Raw genomic sequence first — 19874 nt, 5'->3', positions numbered from 1 at the left:
CTAATTTGTACTATCCAGCAGGGTATGCGAACCAAAATCCAGCCATTCTTTAAAATTCACATTTCTCTGAATTTTGCAGTGCAGTTCTCCAGCCAAGTAACGTGTACAGAAATGCTGAGGCTGAAGTGTGCATATGTATATATGAATTCACATATAAGTGAACGTAACAAACAAAATGCCTTTGCAAAGAATTATGTGTTAGGCAACATTGCATTCAGGAATGTGTAGGTGAGGATAAATTCACACTACCAAGCTGATAAATTTTCACGAGGAATTGTGTGGGGTTTTTTTTGTCTTAAATCACAAACTGATGTGGAAATGTGGAGAACTGAACTAAGTCTGGAAAAATGAGAAACTGAGAGGGACCAAAATTGGCAGTTTCACCCGCCCCTGGTTACAAGAGTATCATACACAGTTTTAAATGCAGTGGGTCTTCAGCTTACACAACGGTTCAGTTCCAGGGGTCCACATGCAAAAGCAAAAATGAATAACACCTGGAAAACCCCTGAATCTCTACCCCGTTTGACCATCCCTTCCTGTCCAGGGCAGGACCTGTCCTATGTCTCACTTACTGGGCTCTGAGAAAGTTGCGTGAAAGCCCTGGCATGACCTTCTCAGAGCTTAGTAAGCAAGGTGGAAGACTCAAAAACCTCTTTCTGCAGCAGGTTTTCTCTACTCTCCATTTATTTATTTATTAGCTGTGCATCTAAGGTTGCTATCACATAGATAAATTGCAGGTTCACTGTACATATTACACACACAAGTAAAATTATCTTAACCAGAACAGAACAGTATAAAGCCAATATAAGAGGTGGCTTCCACAAAACTCTCAAAGGTGCATCTTTAACATACAGAAACTGCTGCACAATGAGGTATCTGGATGCACCTCTGAGGGGAGGAGGTTCCACAATTGGAGGGGGACACAGAAAAAGCCCTCTCCCAACCCACCATTCCCTGCACTTCTGAGGGTGGTGGAACAACCAAGATTACATCCCCCTCTCCCTTCTGATCTTAGCACTAGAGAGGGTTGGTGGGAATGGAGGTTTTCTTTCAGATGTTTGGAGTCTAAGTTGTACAGAACAAAAAGTTCAGGGGAAAGTTGCATGAACTTTCGAAGAAGCAAGAACTGCAGAGAAGTTAGTGGCGGATGCTGGCAGTGACCATGCATGGGGAAAATTAAGGGAATGGACTGGAGGCTTTGAGATGGCCAGGGAAGGGTGGGCGATCTTCCTTGAAAATGGTTTCTGGGTACCAAAGGGGCAGCTTAACAAGAGCTTGAAGGTGTGTGCCTCTGAAATAATTGATATTCTTTCCTTTGGAGGAGTGCCAGAATGGATCTGTGGGTTAAGGTTAAAATTTTTAGATGGAGGAAGATGTCCAGAGTGCAGCCCTTGGATCCAAGTAAAGTGCTGACATCTCCCTCTTGGGAGAACGGAGGTGCCGGCTCTGAGAAAATGCTTCTCGCAGCAAAGCTAAAAAAAGGAGAGAAGGGAAGGGGGGAAAGGCACAGTGTTGGAAATCATATAAAATAGCCTCTCAAAAGGCCCACATGCTGGTGATGACCATTTCTGCCCCTTTCTCTTTCTGAATCCAGGTGCATTGTGGATAACCGAGTGACCCGGGTAGCCTGGCTCAACCGCAGCAGCATTCTCTATGCTGGCAATGACAAGTGGTGTTTGGATCCGCGAGTGGAGCTAATCGCCAACACCAAGACTGACTACGCCATCCGGATAAACGAGGTGGACGTGTACGATGAGGGGCCCTACACCTGCTCCGTGCAGACGGACAATCATCCCAAGACATCACGGGTCCATCTCATCGTGCAAGGTAGGGGCTCAGGGAAGCCTGAGGGTTTTGCGCGAAACGTGAGTTTCTAGTCCTCATGCTGGAACAAGTGCTCTTGAAGGTGTGAAAACATAAAAATCATGAAGAATAATCAACTCATGTAATATCTTCGCTCTCTCACACACAAGACTTCATGTTTTACTTCCCTACCCCTTAGTTTTGCTGCTCTTAATTTTGACTGTGCAAAATACATGGTGGCTTGGATTGTGCAGGCTGAAAAAAAATGTGTGAGTGTGAGAGAGGGGTGTGGGGATCTGTCCATTTTAGTTTCTTATTCTTCCATTGTAGGTTCAGTTCTCCACATTAACACAGTTGGTGATTATTTTAAAAATAGAAATCCTTCTGAAAATCCATTAGCATTTTGGTGCAAATTTCTCTTAAGATGTACACCTAATAGTACACAATTTTGCCTAATATATGCACATTTCTGCAAAGCAATTCCAACCATTATTGTGCATTTTCATATGTTATTTGCACTAATGCATGCACATCTTACCCTAGGATATGCATGTTTGCTGCATTGCAAAAATCTGTTGAAGTGCAAATTTTGAAGGGCGGCTGGTTTTCAATTCATCTATTGATTCAGAAAGTGTGAATTAGGTTGGTTCGCCTTTAAATGGCAACTCAATTGCATTTCTCCCCCATCCTTGCTGGGGAGTGAGGGGAACGTGTGATGTCTGTGAATTGCTGCACTCTTAGTGCACTAGTGGGGCTACTGGGCAAGAATTAATGTTGCGGGGGATTCTAATCCATTTGCCATCAGCCATCTCTCTAGGATTTGGCTGGAAGCCATCTTAGCATGACACAGTAGCTTGACTATTGGAATCTCATCCTGGGCTAATTTTCAAATGCTGATGGGTGTATTGATTTGGAAACAAGCTGGGTTAAGAAAGGCATTGGTCTTGTACACCAAGCCGACCTGAGCTAATCCGCTGTCGATATGTTGGGGCTGAGCGTTATTGACAGACTAATGAATAGGAGACCAAAAATAAAAAAAATAAAGAATAAATTCCAGGACTCTTTTTCTCTTCTTTTTCTTCCTCTTAAAGCAATCAAGGAAAAATAAATAGAGCTGGCGCTCCCCTCCCTTCGCCATCTCCACTGCCCATGAAACAACCAAAAATAAAAAAGAGGGATGCATTTTCTGTTTATCTTGCAAACTTTTATTACCTGTCCAGATTTCTTAAATCAAAGTCAATCACATGGAGGGGGGGGGAAATGTTGAAGCTGCAATCAAGCAGCTGAGGAGGTGTAATTATATTGGATCCATCCTCAAGCGGGTGCCTTGTTTCCTGACCCCAGCCCTTGATATCTTCTGGTATTTAAAATCAATCCTGCCTGTTTGCAGTGGTTGTTTTCTCTTCATTTCATCCTGTTTTCTGGAAGGAAGACATCTGGTTTCCTCAAGAAGGGAATACATAATGGCAGTTAAAGATTTACAGCTCGCATAGGGAAGCTTTTGCAGGCTGTATTGCCTTCTGGGCAATCTTCTCTGGGACACCTGCCAGTCATGGACAGGGCCAGAGGCAAAAGTGGATGGAGAAACTAACATAACTTTTATTTTTGTACAGTTGGATATTTTCTACAAAAATTCACACACCCCTCTCTACATACCCTCCAACTTTTCTCCAGTGAAAACAGGGACATCTTATTCCGTAGTAGTAGTAGTAGTAATTGTATTATTTATACCCCACCCATCTGACTGGGTTCCCCCAGCCACTCTGGGTGGCTTCCGACATATATAAAAACATAAGAAAACACTTTTAAAAAACTTACCTATACAGGGTTGCCTTCAGATGTCTTCTAAAGGTTGTACAGTGGTACCTCGGGTTACAGATGCTTCAGGTTACAGACGCTTCAGGTTACAGACTCCGCTAACCCAGAAATAGTACCTTGGGTTAAGAACTTTGCTTCAGGATGAGAATAGAAATTGTGCTCTGTCGGTACCTCAGGTTAAAAACAGTTTTAGGTTAAGAACAGACCTCCAGAATGAATTAAGTTCTTAACCTGAAGTACCACTGTATAGCTACTTATCTCCTTGGCTCAGGGGTCGCATAACTCCATACCCTCCAACATTTCTCCAATGAAAATAGGGATGTCCTAAGTAATAGCAGGACATTCTGGGACCAAATCAGAAACCAGGATGGCTTCTGTAAATCTTCTGTCCCTGGAAAATAGGGAGCTACGGGGAGTCTGGTCTCTATCCTCCATCCAGGCAAGTAAGAAAAATGATCAGAGTTCAAGGACCCAATCCACCCAGGCAAAATCTCTCAAAGATTGGGAAGGAGGCTGTGAAGAAGCACCAGTGAGTTGTGTGGCCTGGGGAGAGAGGGTGGCTGGGAAGTATCTTGCGGGCCAGATAGAGAGACTTGAAGGGTCACATTCATGCCTCACACCTGAGGTTCTTCTGCTTTACAGGATATTGCTATTTTAAGACATGATGTGTCCTGGTATCCAACCTGGAAGTCTCTCTTAACTTTCTTGGAAGTGAATATTTGGAATTTGGAGTATTTGCAATTCTGCAAGTGTTTGTGGGTGTTTAAAGGCTGGTCAATGAACCGTTATCATCTCTTGAGCAGATTGAGGGAGATATGGAAGAAGGCAATAAGTTATTACTCTATGAATTGGAAATAATGATGATGATGACGATGATGATGCCATGGTAGTGTCCTGTGGGCAGGTGTATGGAAGAAAGCACATGCTGCAACAGTTCACAAAGGAAAATCGGACGCTTGTAAAATACTCCAGGGTTCATTTCAAAAATCACCCCTAGCACATCCCCCTCCTCTTATGCATTGCTGAAGTTTTTGCTCTGTGTCTTTTCTTTAAATTGCACTTATCTTTGATCTTTTCCTCCATGGAGCTCAAGATAGCATACATGTTTCATCCTCCCTTTCCTCTCTTAATCCCCAGAAACACCCTTTGAGTTAGATTAGGCTGAGATGCAGTGATTGGCCCCCAAGATCGCCCAGTAAGCTTCATGTCCAGGTAGGGATTTGAACTCTGGACTCCCAGGTCTTCATCTGACACTCGAACCACTCCATCATCCTGGTTCTCTTGTTAATGGATGCAGCATATTTTTCAGTAGTCTGTCCTGCAATCACTTCTAAATAATGGTGTTTGTTCTTTTTGGTTAAAGATATACTAGAAGAGGGACAAAATTGTCTGATAATATGCTTTCACTTTTTCCAAATATATACCTCTCCATCTGCAGTGTAGGAAATGACAGGCTGTGCACCGCATGATTCTCTAATGTCTATGAGCGGGCATTTATGGCTGAGCTGAAATTCTCTCCACCACCAACACTACTACCGCCCCGCCCCCCCCAATTCCACAGACCCATTTGTGAGTCTTCAAATTTGGGAGACACTCCAGCTATTTTCAGCTATGAGCTGAGTTTTTGAGAAGTGTCACAGAACTCAGCAACACTCATGCTGGCTGCTCACAGCTTGCAATCCACACTTAGAGTCTGCTCACATGGGCTAATGTCAAGCCAGATTTCCCACTGCCTGTGCTTTGCTGTGTCATTGACGTGTGTATGTGTGTGTGTCCCCGTCTCTAAATGCAGAGCATTACATTTATCCAATGTTCCAACCCATGAAGATTATTCTTAATATTGATTCCATCAATTAGTCTGTTAGATATGCCTCCCAACTTTGTGTCTTCTGCAGATTTGAGAAGCAACCACTCCACTGCAGACCTTCTTCCAGTTTGACTCAGAGCCATTAAGATGCATTTGTTGGGTGTGGTTGCTCGGCCATCTAACAATAGTGTTGTCCCGCCCACATTTTACCATCTTGTCAACCAAGTTGCCATGGGAGACCTGATAAAACGTGATTCTGAATCAGAGATATAATAGATATATGGAGTTCCTGACTACCTGGACCATTAACTTTTCCAGGCTAAAGGTAAAGGGACCCCTGACCGTTAGGTCCAGTCATGGACGACTCTGGAGTTGCGGCGCTCCATCTCACTTTACTGGCTGAGGGAGCCGGCGTACAGCTTCCGGGTCATGTGGCCAGCATGACTAAGCCACTTCTGGCAAACCAGAGCAGCGCACGGAAACGTATCTTCTTGCACTCTGTCGTGCTTTTGAACTGCTAGGTTGGCAGGAGCAGGGACCAAGCAATGGGAGCTCACCCCTTTGCAGGGACTCGAACTGCCGACCTTCTGATCACCAAGCCCTAGGCTCAGTGGTTTAGACCACAGCGCCACCCACGTCCCTTTTCCAGGCTAGTAACTGCCAAATAGGAGATAAAGTTGCCCTGGCATTATAAACACCTGCTGACATGTAGTAATCAAGACATTGTTTTCTAGATGCCCATTTACCTACAGGTCAGGAGTGATGGAGGGGGAGAGGTGACTCAGTGTGTCTGGGCTCTTGGCAGCAGCATCACTGCTGCTTACTGGGAGGTAGAGGACAAGGAACAGGGAGCTCAGCACTCTGCTGGTGCACTAGTAGAAATGTTGGTTTGACTGAACCCACACACTGTCAACTTTTCCCACTCCTCCTAATAACTAGCAGCACCACCCCTGCCAGCAATCCATTTTTAGATAGATTTTATTAAAGTCTGAAAAAGAATATAAAGATTATCAATTTTTTATCATGTATGAAAAACTAATCTAAATAAAAACACAAATATAAAAAGAGAGAGAAAAAGGGAAAAGCAAGCAAGCAAGCCAGAGAAAAAGAGAACTTGCTATTCTTCATCTGTCAGCTATATGTAGAAAATTATTTAATGCACCCACTCCAAGACGATACCCAACAAATCCACTTTATCTTCAGTCCTCAAGCCCAGATATCATCAGTTGATTTATTCCATCAGTCTATAAGGGGTTTCCACTGCCAGCAATCCAGCTGCATGGAGGTACCCTGTCCTGACAGTTGCTCCTGACGCAGATTATCTGTTTAATAATCTCATCCAGAATTTTGCCCAGTATTGGTATCAGACTGAAAAGCTTGTCATTGCCCAAATCTGCCTTTTGCCCTCTTCTAAAAACTGCGGCAAAATTCCCATCTGTAGTCATCTGCCATCTCACCCATTTTCCAAGAATTCTCAAAGATTGCAGTCAGTGGCTCTGAAATGTCTGAAGGATGATTCAGCACCCCACAGAATCATAACGGTAAAGGGACCCCTGACCATTAGGTCCAGCCGTGGCCAACTCTGGGGTTGCGGCACTCATCTCGCTTTATTGGCTGAGGGAGCCAGCGTACAGCTTCCAGGTCATGTGGCCAGCATGACTAAGCCGCTTCTGGGGAACCAGAGCAGTGCACGAAAATGCCGTTTACCGTCCGGCCAGAGCGGTACCTATTTTTCTACTTGCACTTTGACCTGCTTTCGAACTGCTAGGTTGGCAGGAGCTGGGACAGAGTAACGGGAGCTCACCCCATTGCGGGGATTCGAACTGCCGACCTTCTGATCGGCAAGCCCTAGGCTCTGTGGTTTAACCCACAGTGCCACCCACATAGAATCACAGAATTGTAGAGTTGGTACCCCAAGGGTCATCTAATCCAACCCTTTGCAATGCTGGAATCTCAGCTAAAGCATCCATGACAGATGGCCATCCATGATGTAATTCACCTGGTCTTGGAGAGTCAAGGCTGTGGCCAGCTCCCACCCATTTCTTCATCCAACCAGCCCAAGTCTTTTTCAAGGCCTTGTTCATCTTCTGAAAGCTCATTTTGATCATGGAAATGCTTTTTCATCTTCATTGCCTCTTGCTTTTTTATTTTATTTTATTTGTTAGGGGTGGGCAAAGTGCTGAGGTTAACCACCTGTCTGTATGGAATTGACTTCCAGCATACTATGTGGAGCCATTGAAGGCAAATTATGGGCCCAGGTGGCCACGCACCTAAAGCAAAAGGCAGAAAGGTAATGGGGATCCATTCCACAGAGCTCTCCGTAGCATCCTTCCCTCAGGGATAGGAAAGGGCCTTTGGGCAAATTCCTGCAAGTGAGATAATGAGGGGGACCCTCAACAAGCAATTAAATTCTGCCCTGGGGCTTGCAGCATTTCCTCTGGGGATGAGGCTCCAAGGACAGGGAGTTCTTCCCCTGTATATGTATCCATCCTATTTTCTTTAGAGTCCCAGTGATGGAAGGACTGATAGAAATTCTGCCAACGTAGCTGGGTGAACATGTCACATGATTTTACCCTTTCAACTTTCATAAGACACTAAGACAGCAATCCTGTATCCAGTTACCTTGGGGCACAGGTAGAAAGAAGTTTTTGTCTCTTTCTGGTCCATGTCAGTTTTGCATGTGTCTATCCACAAGTCTTATCTGCCCTGTTCCACACTAATCTGTGATTATTATTATTATTATTTATTCCTGCAATAATTTGTACCAAGGAGTACCAAGAGTAAAAGGCTCTATATTACATCAAGAAAATTCTTTCCAGCCAGTTAGCTGTTACTTATCCCAAATGTCTTGAGACCAAATTTCATCACATGGCATGATTCATGAAAATGTTGGGGAAATTATAGCACAAAGATTCCCCCAGCTTTCTGGATTATTGAGGGTTTCTAAAAGGAATTAACATGGAAATGAGCACTAAACTAGATTCTGCTAGATTTCCAGAAGTAGCTTTTAAATCTTGTGGAAGATCACATAAAATGCAGAAATTATCAGGTAAGGAAATGTTGGGGAAATGGAACAAAATGCTGTCTGAACGCAGCCTTAATATTCTAGCATCCAAGGACCCCAGCCCACCTCTCACCTGGGGTAGTGCAGACCTTGGCTGTCATCCAAAGGGCCCTGGTGCCCTCCATTATCTGGGGCACCAGCGGCCAATAACCACCTTTCCATATTCACCCATCAAACAACATGCATTCATCCAGGCTTGGGGCATAAGCAAGGTCTCAGGGGGTGGCACCTTCCCCACATTGGTGACCCTCAAAGCACCCCCCTCCCATGCTGGCACATTCTGCCTTTTTAGGTTGTTCCATTTCAGGGATAGCAACTGGCTATGCCCTTCAGCCATTGGCTGTGCTTCATGCATGATGTCACAGAATATTTACAACAACCCCATGATATTGCATCAGTAATATACATAAGTCTGGAAGAGTAGAACTTTTGCAAAGGATGTGGAGGTCAGTTTGTCTTGCAAAAGTGTCACACAGAACCTAAGTACAGATGAAGCAGTACGTTTTTGACAGGAAGGAGGAGTGAGCAGCCAAGGGATTTCTGGAGGGGGGGAAAGTCAGGGAGGGAGAGAGGGAGTTGTATAGAAAACTAATGGGGCACAAATGCTATTGAGATAGACAAATAGGGTCTCCAACAAAACAAACTGCTTGGAGCAGTGATTGTTGTTTAAGTGGATTCAATGAACCAATTGATTCAAATTACAAGCAAGGAAATTCCGAATTTTAGGAGACTAAGAGCTGTTTGACAGTGGAATGGACTACCTTGGAAGGTGGGTGAGCTCTCCTTTGTTGGAGATTTTTAAACAGACATTGGATGACCACCTGTCAGGGATGTTTTAGCTGTCATTCCTACATTGCTAGCAGTTGGGCTAGATGACCCTTGGAGTCCCTTCCAGCCCTACAATCCTATGATGATTGGCTCCTCCTTTACTTGCACATTTGCTTGTCGACAGTCTGCCTGTGTTGGCATCCTTAGACCTGATCCTACTTCCCTGATGCAGCTGAGACAACCAATTCACAGCAAGCAGAGAATAAGCAAAATACAGAGTCCCCCAAATTCACCAGTTACTGGATTCTGAGCTTGAAAAAGGCGTATGCGCTCTTCTTGGGTAGTTTCCCCCCACCCTCCACCTGCAGAATGTTTAGGATGCAAGGAAGGCTGTTCCCAGGGTCAATAGAATAGAAACAAAAGGAGACACGATTGTATTTGTATTTGTAATGCTCCCCAACACGTTCTCTGTGCCTTGTGAGATACATTAAAGGAAGTCCGCCTTATCTCAGGGCTGGAAATGGACTTTGTGAAGGACTCTGGGCACCCGCTGGAGTTTAATCTCACTTAGACACGAGAATTTGCATGATAGAAAATTGTGGAATTCTAGCATGAGATGCTGGTAAGGGGAGGGGTGCATAAAAAAAGGAAAAGAACCTGGGAGGATATTTGTGCTTTCTGGCTTCTTATCGGTTTCCCTGGCCCTGACCCTATCTGGATCTTTCCTTTGTGGCCGAGGAAACTAATCACCCCGCCCCTTTTGTTTGCTCCAAATGAGTTTTCCCACTCCTTCTGTGCCCTGAGTTAATCTCTAAATCCTGGCCATTGTTTGATAGTTAATTACCTGTCTGCTTTGGTGGCACAACTGTGCCGCTCAGGTGAAGAGACAAAACTCTAAAATCTTAGCCACTTGCTGAAATAGGATGAAGCAGAAGCAAGCGAGAGGCAGGCTCCATCTTGTGTGCAGCGCAGCAGACACAGTTGCTGAAGGGCAGAGTTAGTCGTACATCTCTGAGGGGCTTCCCCTGGCATGGTGTGTGCTCTGTAGATATTGCAGATTTCTTGTGGTGCACACAATGAGTCAATTTCTCTTTTCATTACCTCTGTTAATTTTAAATATATATTTTCATTTCGTAACATTTGTGATGCTTTGCTCCTGTGGGATCATCATGTGGCACATGGATGTAGGAGGTCCTGAGTTCAAATCCCTGTATCTCCAGTGAAAAAGTAGGCAATACTGTCTTGAAAGGACCAGTGGTGTAATTTGGCTGAAGGCAGCATCATACTCATGAGACAGAATTAGGTAGGGAATTGGACTGTATTGCTTCAGACTACTCACTATTCCCACAAAGTGCAAAATTTTCAGGGAGAACAGCTCAAGCGTAGACCTACTGTGTTTTCTGGTTGTTGTCTTTTTAAGGTAGAGAATAACTTCCTCATTCTGGTTCATGTGGTTATACTGCTCATAATAAGCAAAGTGTTGGACAAACAGGCCTCACCTCACAGTTCCAGTTCAGGGAATAATTCAAACCATGGTTTTGAAGGAATGTGCTGCTTGGGGAAGCTTTACCCCAAAGAGTCTCATCTCCCACCCACGGAGTGCATTTTCAGCACCAGGTAAATATATATATATATATTTAACCTGGTGCTTTTAACGTCAGCATTATGCTGTGTTTAAATGTGGTTGTTTGAATTTGTGGAACTTGTTGGGCTTTGTGGCTTGCTATGGTTTTTGGATTTCCTCTCTGATTTAAGGTGATTGTTTTGGCATTAACAACTCTTTTCTAGAATGACATTTTGGAAGATTTTAAGTTATTGGGTTTGGGTTTTTTTTTATAAAATAATAATAATAATTTGGCAACCCTCAGAATTCCTTTGATGCTCTGCCTAAGTAGGAATCTTCAATTTGCCATGAATTCTGCTGAGGCAGTTGGATATTTATTTAATTATTTGCAGAAATTAGCAATGGACATCCCCGCACTGTCTTCTCTCTCCTCACTTTGCATCTTTGAATCCACTATCTGTTGTAAAAACCAAGTGCCTTCATCTGATGGCTGCTTGTGCACTTCCGAGAGAGATTCGGTATCAGCTGTCTAAGTCAGTTTTCTGAATGACTTCCCACAGATGTCCCCATGTTGAGCAGCGCCACCTTCACCTGCTGCCTCCCATCTTTTCAGCTTAACCTATGTAATTTCTGGGTCCCTGGCAGTTGCTGACTTCATCCTTCTGCCTTTGCGAGCCCCTGCTGCTGTTCCTGCTATTTGAAGCCCCCTCTGCGTCTCTATACAAAGCTGGGGAGAGGGAGGGAGGACAAAAAAATTGCATCCATTGAACAGGAGATGCTGCAAGCAGCTTTCCCTGAAAGCATGACAGAAGCCAAAGGGGAAATAAGTATCTGTCACATATGGGGTCTTTTATTATGTCTTTGAATATCTATTGCTGGAAACCACAGGAGTGGAGAGTTGCTCTTGTGCTCAGGTCTGGCTAGCAGTTTTCCCACAGACCAGTGGCGTAGCATGGGTTGTCAGCACCCGGGGCAAGGCAAGTAATTTGCGCCCCCTAACCCTAACCCCCAGATGTTGCGCCCGGTGCGGCCGGCCCCCCCTGCACCCCCCACGCTATGCCACTGCCACAGGCATCTGGTTGGCCACTGTGAGAAAAGGAGGCTCAACTAGATGGGTGATCGGCCTGTTCCAGGAAGCAATTCTTACATTAGTATTCTGCCTGGTCTGCTTTCCTGCCCCATGCCTTCTTGCCCTTAGCTCTCCCCAACCTCCATTCATCTGCAATTTCTGTTTCCAACTTGCACCCTAACAAGGACCTCCATTCCGTGGAGTGGCTAGGACTCTTCCAAGCTTCATGCTTGACCATAGGGCATAAGGTAAAGGTAAAGGGACCCCTGACCATTAGGTCCAGTCGTGACCGACCCTGAGGTTGTGGCACTCATCTTGCTTTATTGGCCGAGGGAGCCGGCGTACAGCTTCCGGGTCATGTGGCCAGCATGACTAAGTCACTTCTGGCAAATGAGAGCAGTGCACGGAAACGTCGTTTACCTTCCCGCCGGAGCGGTACCTATTGACGTGCTTTTGAACTGCTAGGTTGGCAGGAGCAGGGACCGAGCAATGGGAGCTCACCCCGTCACGGGGATTTGAACCGCCGACCTTCTGATCAGCAAGTCCTAGGCTCTGTGGTTTAACCCACAGTGCCACCCGTGTCCCTTATCCTTTTCATAGTACCACATTAAAAACCCTCCCCCCCCCAAAAAAAAGAAGCAACAGGATACCCAAAGCATAGGCTACTGGATCAGGCTAAAGGCCCCATCCTTTTCCTACCATGCCCAAGCAGATGCCTCCGGGAATCCCACAAGCTGGCGCCATGCTCTCCCTACTTGTGACTCCCAACGAGTGGTAGTTACAGGCATGGAGACAGAACAAAGTGACTAGTAGACATTGATGCCCTTATTTTTCCATGAATGTGTCTAATCCTCTTTTTAAGCCATCCAAATTGGTGGCCCTTGAAGAAGTGAGTTCCAGAGTTTAACTATGCACTGCAAAAACCATAGAACTGTAGTTTGCAGTACAGGAATCACAGCTAAAGTCCAAATGAAAAGAAGTGCTTCATTTTCCCTGTTCTGAATCTTCCATCAAAACAATTTTTGGGTGCTCTCTTCTTGTAAGGCACTGAGCTGTTAGGTATGCATTCAAACCACCCACTGCACGTAACACACATTGATGCTGGTGCTGCCACATTTGAGAATCTCCCTGGAGACGAAACTGATATCTTTCATTTAAGTTGTCTTCTCCTGCAGTAACAGGACAGAGCACATCCTGAGGGTGTGCCTCTTTTGATAACGCTGCCTCTGTTGGATTTGCACATCACACTTCTTAGCAGAGTATAAGCTGTTGTTCTGTTCATTCTTTCATCTTAACGGGTTTGTGGTATGTGTCTGGCTGTGCAACTCCAAGATACATGTCATGTGCTATGAAGGGCAAGCTAGTGGAGGGGTCAGGGGGAAAGGTCAGCATCAGCCCTCATGAACCCTGTGCCACTCTAAATGGCTACTCCTTCAGCACTGAGGTATAACAACAACAACAACAACAACAACAACAACAACAACAACAACAAATAACAAATAAACATTTATATCCTTCCCCAGCCACTCTGGGCAGCTTCCAACACATAAAAACATAATAAAACATCAAACATTAAAAATTTCCCATTACAAGGCTGCCCTCAGATGTCGTCTAAAAGTTATGTAGTTCTTTATCTCCTTGACATCTGATGGGAGGGTGCCACTGCCGAGAAGGCCCTCTGCCTGGTTCCTGGTAACTTAACTTCTCATGGTAAGGGAAGTACCAGAAGGCCCTTGGAGATCAAGTGATCACTGTCATCCCCCCACGTCATCCACTGCTGAAGAATTGGTTGTGACACATAGAATGACATCAAATGGGACACCCATGTCATGATATTCTTGTTAAATTCCTGATGAAATTGTACTACCCAGTTGTTACTTCCTGTGTTCATTCTACATAGTAGAATTTCTTCCTGATCAAATTTAAGACTAGCTAAGGATCTTCAACAGAAAAAGATCTGCAAGAGAGCCAGGGAGTGGTGGTGTAAGTTTTGCAATTAAAATTCCTTTGCATTTTTTTGCTAAGATTTGCCTAAGTGGTATGGCACCAGCCCAGCACTGGGTGGTCAGACATCACAGGCAGCCTTCAATGTTGACCCTCCATTTCACACACGCACACACACACACACACCCCACAGCCAAGTCACTTTTACACTCTGGCAATCAACATCTGTGCATTGGTGATAATAATCTTGGCCCGACTCACAGCAGGTTTAATTATCTAATATCTGCAAAGTGCTTTGAAAATGGAAAGTGCTAAGTGTTATTATTAATTAGCAATTACCTAGCCTGAGGTTGGGGAAGGGAGGAGACAGAAAGTACAGAAAGCTGGGGTGGCAATGGCCGTTCTGTGGTGTTCCTGGCCTGGAATACTGATAAGACGTGTGTGTGTGTGTGTGTGTGTGTGTGTGAGAGAGAGAGAGAGAGAGAGAGAGAGAGAGAGAGAGAGAGAGATATTTTATACAGGGTTTATTACACTGCTTATGGCTGACAAGGGATGGCTGTGACAAGATACACAAAGCAGTGTTACTAGAAGATCCTGCCAAATCAGGCCAATGGCCAGCCAGATGCCCAACCGTGAAGCCTGCAACCAGGACCCAGCAGAGGAGCCCCTCCTGCAGTTCCCAGCATTGAGAAGCATTGCTGACTCAGACTGTGGGGGCAAAGTATAGCCAGTTTGTCCAGTCCTCCCTTAAAGCCACACAGGTTGCTGGCCACCAATACATTCTGTGAGAGCTGTTGGACAGTGGAATGGTCTCCCTCGGGAACTTGTGGACTCTCCTTCCTTGGAGGTTTTTAAGGAGAGGTTGGGTGGCCATCTGCCATGGATGCTTTAGCTGAGATTTCTGCATTGGATTACATGATCCTCAGGGTCCCTTCCAACTCTACAATTCTATGATTCTAAATTCCATCATTTGAGATGTAGGATGTTATACAAATTTAATACATATAAATATGTGATGTGTGAAGAAGTACTGTGTTTTATCTGTCCTAAATCTCCCAACATTACAAGCAAGGGGATATTTTGTCCAGCTGTGTTGAACCAAAGATGAAATGTTCTGGCAGGCCTGCAAGCGCCATCTTTTCCCAAAACTAATTGGGAGTTTTCACAAGAATGAACTCATATATGTTTATATTCACTTGCTTTGATATATGCTAATTGACTTGCTTTGATGCTGCACTTATCTGTGGACCTTGGGATGCTGGTCTCTTGGCCCAGAGTGGGGAGCTATCTGTAAGCTCTGAGTTGATGAACTGGTGAATTGATGGCAGTCTGGCCCAACTGATTTATGTTACTCTGTGTATACAGAATGTGCAAACGTTTGCTCAGCATGACAACCTCTCCCTGTTGTAGTGTCCATCCCAGAAGTGGGATCCAGCAGGAAGACTTACTGTAAGTTTGCTCCTCCTTATACTAAAGCTCTAGATTGATCACTCCAGTGTTTAGACATCTTTCTTTGGTATCCCTGCACCAAACCACTCCCAGAAGCCCACCTTTGGGTCAGTGGATTGGGATGCCTTCTTCAACTTCCCTTCTTTCTCTCTGCAACAGTCACACACCTGAATAAGTCAGATACTATTTTGCAAAATAATATTTTTTGAATATACTTGTGCAATATTACTATATCATATGGATGGTTATTATCATGATTATTTGAATAAATGTATGTATGTAGGGGGGTGACACTTCTTTCACAGTGTCCCTATTTTCCAGGGATATCCCTGATTTAGAGATGCCATCCCGGTTTCTGATTTGATCCCGGAATGTCCCACTTTTCCTTAGGAAATGCCCCATTTTCATCGGAGGAATGTTGGAAGGAATGCTTTCAGCGAGATTCTCCCTTTTATGCACCATTCCAACATGGAAGTCCTCCTGGACATGGTGATAGATGGAGGGATGCATCAGTGTGCTTGGACCTGCCCTGCGTCATGTGCCCTGCGTCAATGCAGCTTGAGCAATATCAGTTTTAAAACACACATCCGTACACGACTGCGCTGAATCAGTGCTGAAGCCTGAGGAATGACTGGCTGCACAAAATCGCAAGCCTCCATCTCACTTGAGCTGTAGAAGAAGCTCACTTAATCATAAACTACTGAATTTCCCCCTTGCGCTTGCATAATACAGTTTGTCACACATAACAAACCAGTGGGATGGAGGAGACTTTGGCAGCAAAGGGTAATAGTGCTGCTGCCAGTGCTGAGTCGCATCCGTTCTCCTTGTCAAATGCAGTTTGCAGCAGCCTCCAGGGGAGGGAGTTGTTGCTGCTGCTAATCTCTCACCAGCATCTGGGTTTTCCCCCCTCTGTGTGTGTTTGTATATATATTTCTCTTCTTTATTAAACCTCACTGGCCGGTATTTGCTGATTTTCTTCTTCAGTCATAGCCAGAGCATGAGGAGAGGCACAGCATGAAAAAGTGCCTTGGAGCTTGGTGGTAGAGCAAATGGTGACATGCAAAAAGTCTCCACATCTCCATTTATTTTTATTTTTAACAAAGGAGTCACAGGTAACATGGCTGGGAGAGACCTGCCTAACACCTAGGAGAGCTAATGCTACTCATAGCTGATAATGGTGAGCTGGATGAGTCAAAAGGGGTGGATTAAGAGAGTTTCCGAAAGTTTGTTATGATGTGTCAGAGCTTCGGGCAGCTCCTTAAGGTTTGCTAGGTGAGGCCAGCCCTGCCATGCAACAGGGTGAAGCAGATTGCTTCAGGTGCCCTGGAGCTGGAGAATAGATTACTGTATTATGTTCTGTGTCGGGCTGCCTGTGAAGCTGCAGCTTGTGCAGAGTGCCATGGTTAGGTTGCTAGGTGGAGCTCCCTATCACAAATAAATCATAAACCTTTTTAAAGGCATTGGATGCCAATTGGCTACTGGGCCAAGACAGTTCAAATCGGGGAGACCTTTCTGTTGTGGCCACCACCTCTCAGAGGGAAAAGGGACAGCAACAGCAGCAGAAACAGGAGCTACGCCTCCATCTCAGAGTGCTTGTGCCTTGAGAACGATGCTAGTGAACTGGCAGCAAACATTCCAAATCTACAAATGCCTAAGGCAAATAAGGAGTTCCAGACTTAGCTTGTTTAAGACACAGTGCAGTCTGAGTTGGATAACTGAACAGGGGAGAGTTTGGTAGGCACCAGATCCTGTTGAGTAGACTGGATGGCCATTGCTCTTCCTCCAGTTCTATGACTCCTGACCACTGACTGCCCCAGTCTTCTGACATTTCCAACTATAAGGACATACAAAGAGCCCTGTTGGATCAGGTCAAAGGCCCATCAAGTCCAGCATCCACATCTCACAGTGTTCAACCAGATGCCTGTGGGAAACCAGCAAGCAGGACCTGAGCATCACAACACCTCTCTCCACTTGAAGTTACCAATCTAAAGCACCTCTGCCTGGTTGGTGCTGGCTATCAAAGCAGCCCTGCCATTGCCTTCTGATCCTGACCTGCTGTTTCACTCATGGGACTCTCCCAGGCACCCATCATTACTGATTACAGTGTCCAGAAGCTTTCTATAAAAGAAGCTCTGTGATTGCAATTCTCTGCCTGTTCTTTAATTTAAAAAGATCTCTGGATACCCAAAATTGGAATCAATGAGACCCAAATTCCTGCTGTGTGCCAGCCCTTCAGGACCGTCTGGTATCGGATCTGTGCTGCCAACTCTGCCTCCTCTGGGAGCTACATGTTTGAAAACGGTGCACCAGCCTCATCTGCCGTTCAATGTTTTTCTCCATCATTTGCTTTATTAAATATTGATTTTCTGTTGCATTATTAAACCTTAAGTCTTGAGCATAAATCTAATCTTTTATTTTAATCCGTCTCTTCTTTTCCCGTCCCTCTTGCCCTTACTGGTCTAGATGTGCTTTCCCCACGCTTTCCCCCTGTTGGGTTCTTAGGTGGCAGGAAGGGAAGATGCTCTTTCACAAAGCAGGATCTTTGGTGGAAGTTGCCACATCAGTAACTGCTACATCATCTCCATCCATTGTGGGGGAATATATTATTCATAATAACAGCAGGAAGTTTACCGAGCAAATAAAATTCCCCAGCTAGCTTAAGGCCAAGCTACCCATAACACCGAATTCACATATAGCTCCCTCTTCATTTCAGTGTATTTTGGAGATAGGTTTGGCCCCAGACTGAGGCAACTTTCTCAGCAACAGATGTGGGGGGGGGGAGCAGCATTCCCCTCTTAGTAAAGGACAGAGTTGTGTGTGTCACAATTAGTCAGTTTCTGCATGTAGAAGCACCATCAGTCTCCTCAGGCAGCAAAATGTCTTGGATCAGCTCTGTTTGAAGGGCACAAAATTCACCCTTTCCTTGAAAAATCTTACCCTTTATCCATATCTTGTTTTCTGGATGTATGTTCACTTCACAAATTAATTTGTTATGCCTTTGCAGACTACTCCAAAATGACAATTGGACCAAATTGAATGGCTTACTAGAACAGGCTGAACATAACATGTCTCATCAAACCATTGGCTGCCAGTTCATTTCCAAGCATCATCATCATCATCATCATTAAAAAACACTGCTGGTTTTAATTCAGGCTTGGCAGAAGGTGTGGCCTAGTCAACACTTTTGGAAGGCTGGGGTGAATACCACCCCCTAAAGATCAGTGGGGTGTATCTGAACATCTCTCTGTGTGTGTACTGTGTTTACTAATGCTTACAGTTTACATGGTGTCAGGTGTTCTCTCTTTCGTTTAATACACCAAAGCGGTGTATTAATACAATGCAAGTGGTCTGCTGTAGTGGTTAGACTGTCAGAATGAAACCTGCAAGGCCAGAGTTCAAATCCACATTCAGCCATGAAGCTTACAGAATGACATGGTACCTGTCACTATTTCTTAACCTACCTTTCAGAGTTGTTGTGAAAATATGGAGGGAAAGAGGGCAGAAACCATGTTCGCCACTTTGAATTATTGAGAGGAAAGGTGGGTTATAAATGGAGTTAACTGGCTGAAAGGTTGGATATGGATGTTCTAGGCAAGAGGGGATAGAAAACTATTGGGGGAGAAAGCAATTGGGGAATAGGTTTCAGGGGGGAAACTGGCTTTCAGAGGAATAGTTCAGCACTCTACATTGTCTCTTTTCCTCTGCAAATTGCCCTCTCCAGACAAGGGGAAGGCTGACTGGGAGAAGGACCATACCTCAATGGCAGAACATCAGTTTCACATACAGAAGGTTCCTTGTTCAATCCCTGGCATTTCCAGGTGGGGCTGGGAACTTCCCCTATCTAGACCCCCCCACACCCTGCTGCTGCTAGGGAAGGCCCAAAGCTCAGTGGTACCTTTCATGCAGAAGGTGCCTTATTCAGTCACTGGCATCTCCAGGTGGGCCCTGTAGAGCTGCTGCCAGTTGGTGTGTAGATCACTAGAGCTAGATGGTCCAATGGTTTGATTCAGTGCAAGGCAGGTTCCCATGTTCATTTTACAGTCCTGAAGGGCCATCAAGCTAACATCACACAGTCTGCAGCTCAGAATACACAGCTTGGCATTTAGGCTGTCATATTGCATTTGTTTCAAGGACATTAAGGGATGTAGGAGACAGTACTGTGTCCGGGGGCAGGGGGGGGGAGAGAGAGACATGAATTAGCCTTTGATGTTTTCTCTTAAATGATTCTCTTGGTACTACACCAGGTGTGGCAGGCACTTTTAAATACCCAACCCCCTTTTCCAAAATAAGCCAAGACTCAGGAGTTGCCGGGGGGGGGGAGGAATAGAGGTGGGGGAGAAGCTGCGAGAAGCCACAGACTGGCTGGCTCTCTGCCTGCCATTGGCTGGGAGAGAGGAGAGTTTGAACACATGGAGACTGGTATGTGGACGATAGTCAAGGTGGATTGAGCTGACCTCTCTCGGCTGGGCTGTGATCGCTCTCCCTTTCCTATCTGAAAGCTGCATATGTGCTCCCTGCACTGAGGACTGGCACTGCCAGGAGCCAGGTGCCTGAACATGCTTCCAGAGCCAAACTGAGAGCATGAACA

At 45.1% G+C, this 19874-nt stretch overlaps 1 protein-coding gene across 8 annotated transcripts in view; it reads left to right on the top strand.

Moving 5' to 3' along the window:
• The window catches only part of NTM (neurotrimin), an 825333-nt gene that overhangs the window by 665820 nt on the left and 139639 nt on the right, over positions 1-19874 (top strand). For all 8 annotated transcript variants that reach the window (XM_081172697.1, XM_081172696.1, XM_081172695.1 and 5 more), the window contains exon 3: positions 1595-1827. In XM_081172697.1, coding sequence (XP_081028823.1) covers positions 1595-1827 — 233 coding nt within the window. The remainder of the gene's footprint in view (positions 1-1594; positions 1828-19874) is intronic.

Source organism: Podarcis bocagei (genome assembly GCF_964188305.1).
Source record: "Podarcis bocagei genome assembly, chromosome: 15".
In the NCBI taxonomy this organism is placed as follows: Eukaryota; Metazoa; Chordata; class Lepidosauria; order Squamata; family Lacertidae; genus Podarcis; species Podarcis bocagei.
The sequence above is the reverse complement of the archived record's forward strand: the minus strand, read 5'-3'. Positions and strand labels throughout refer to the sequence as shown.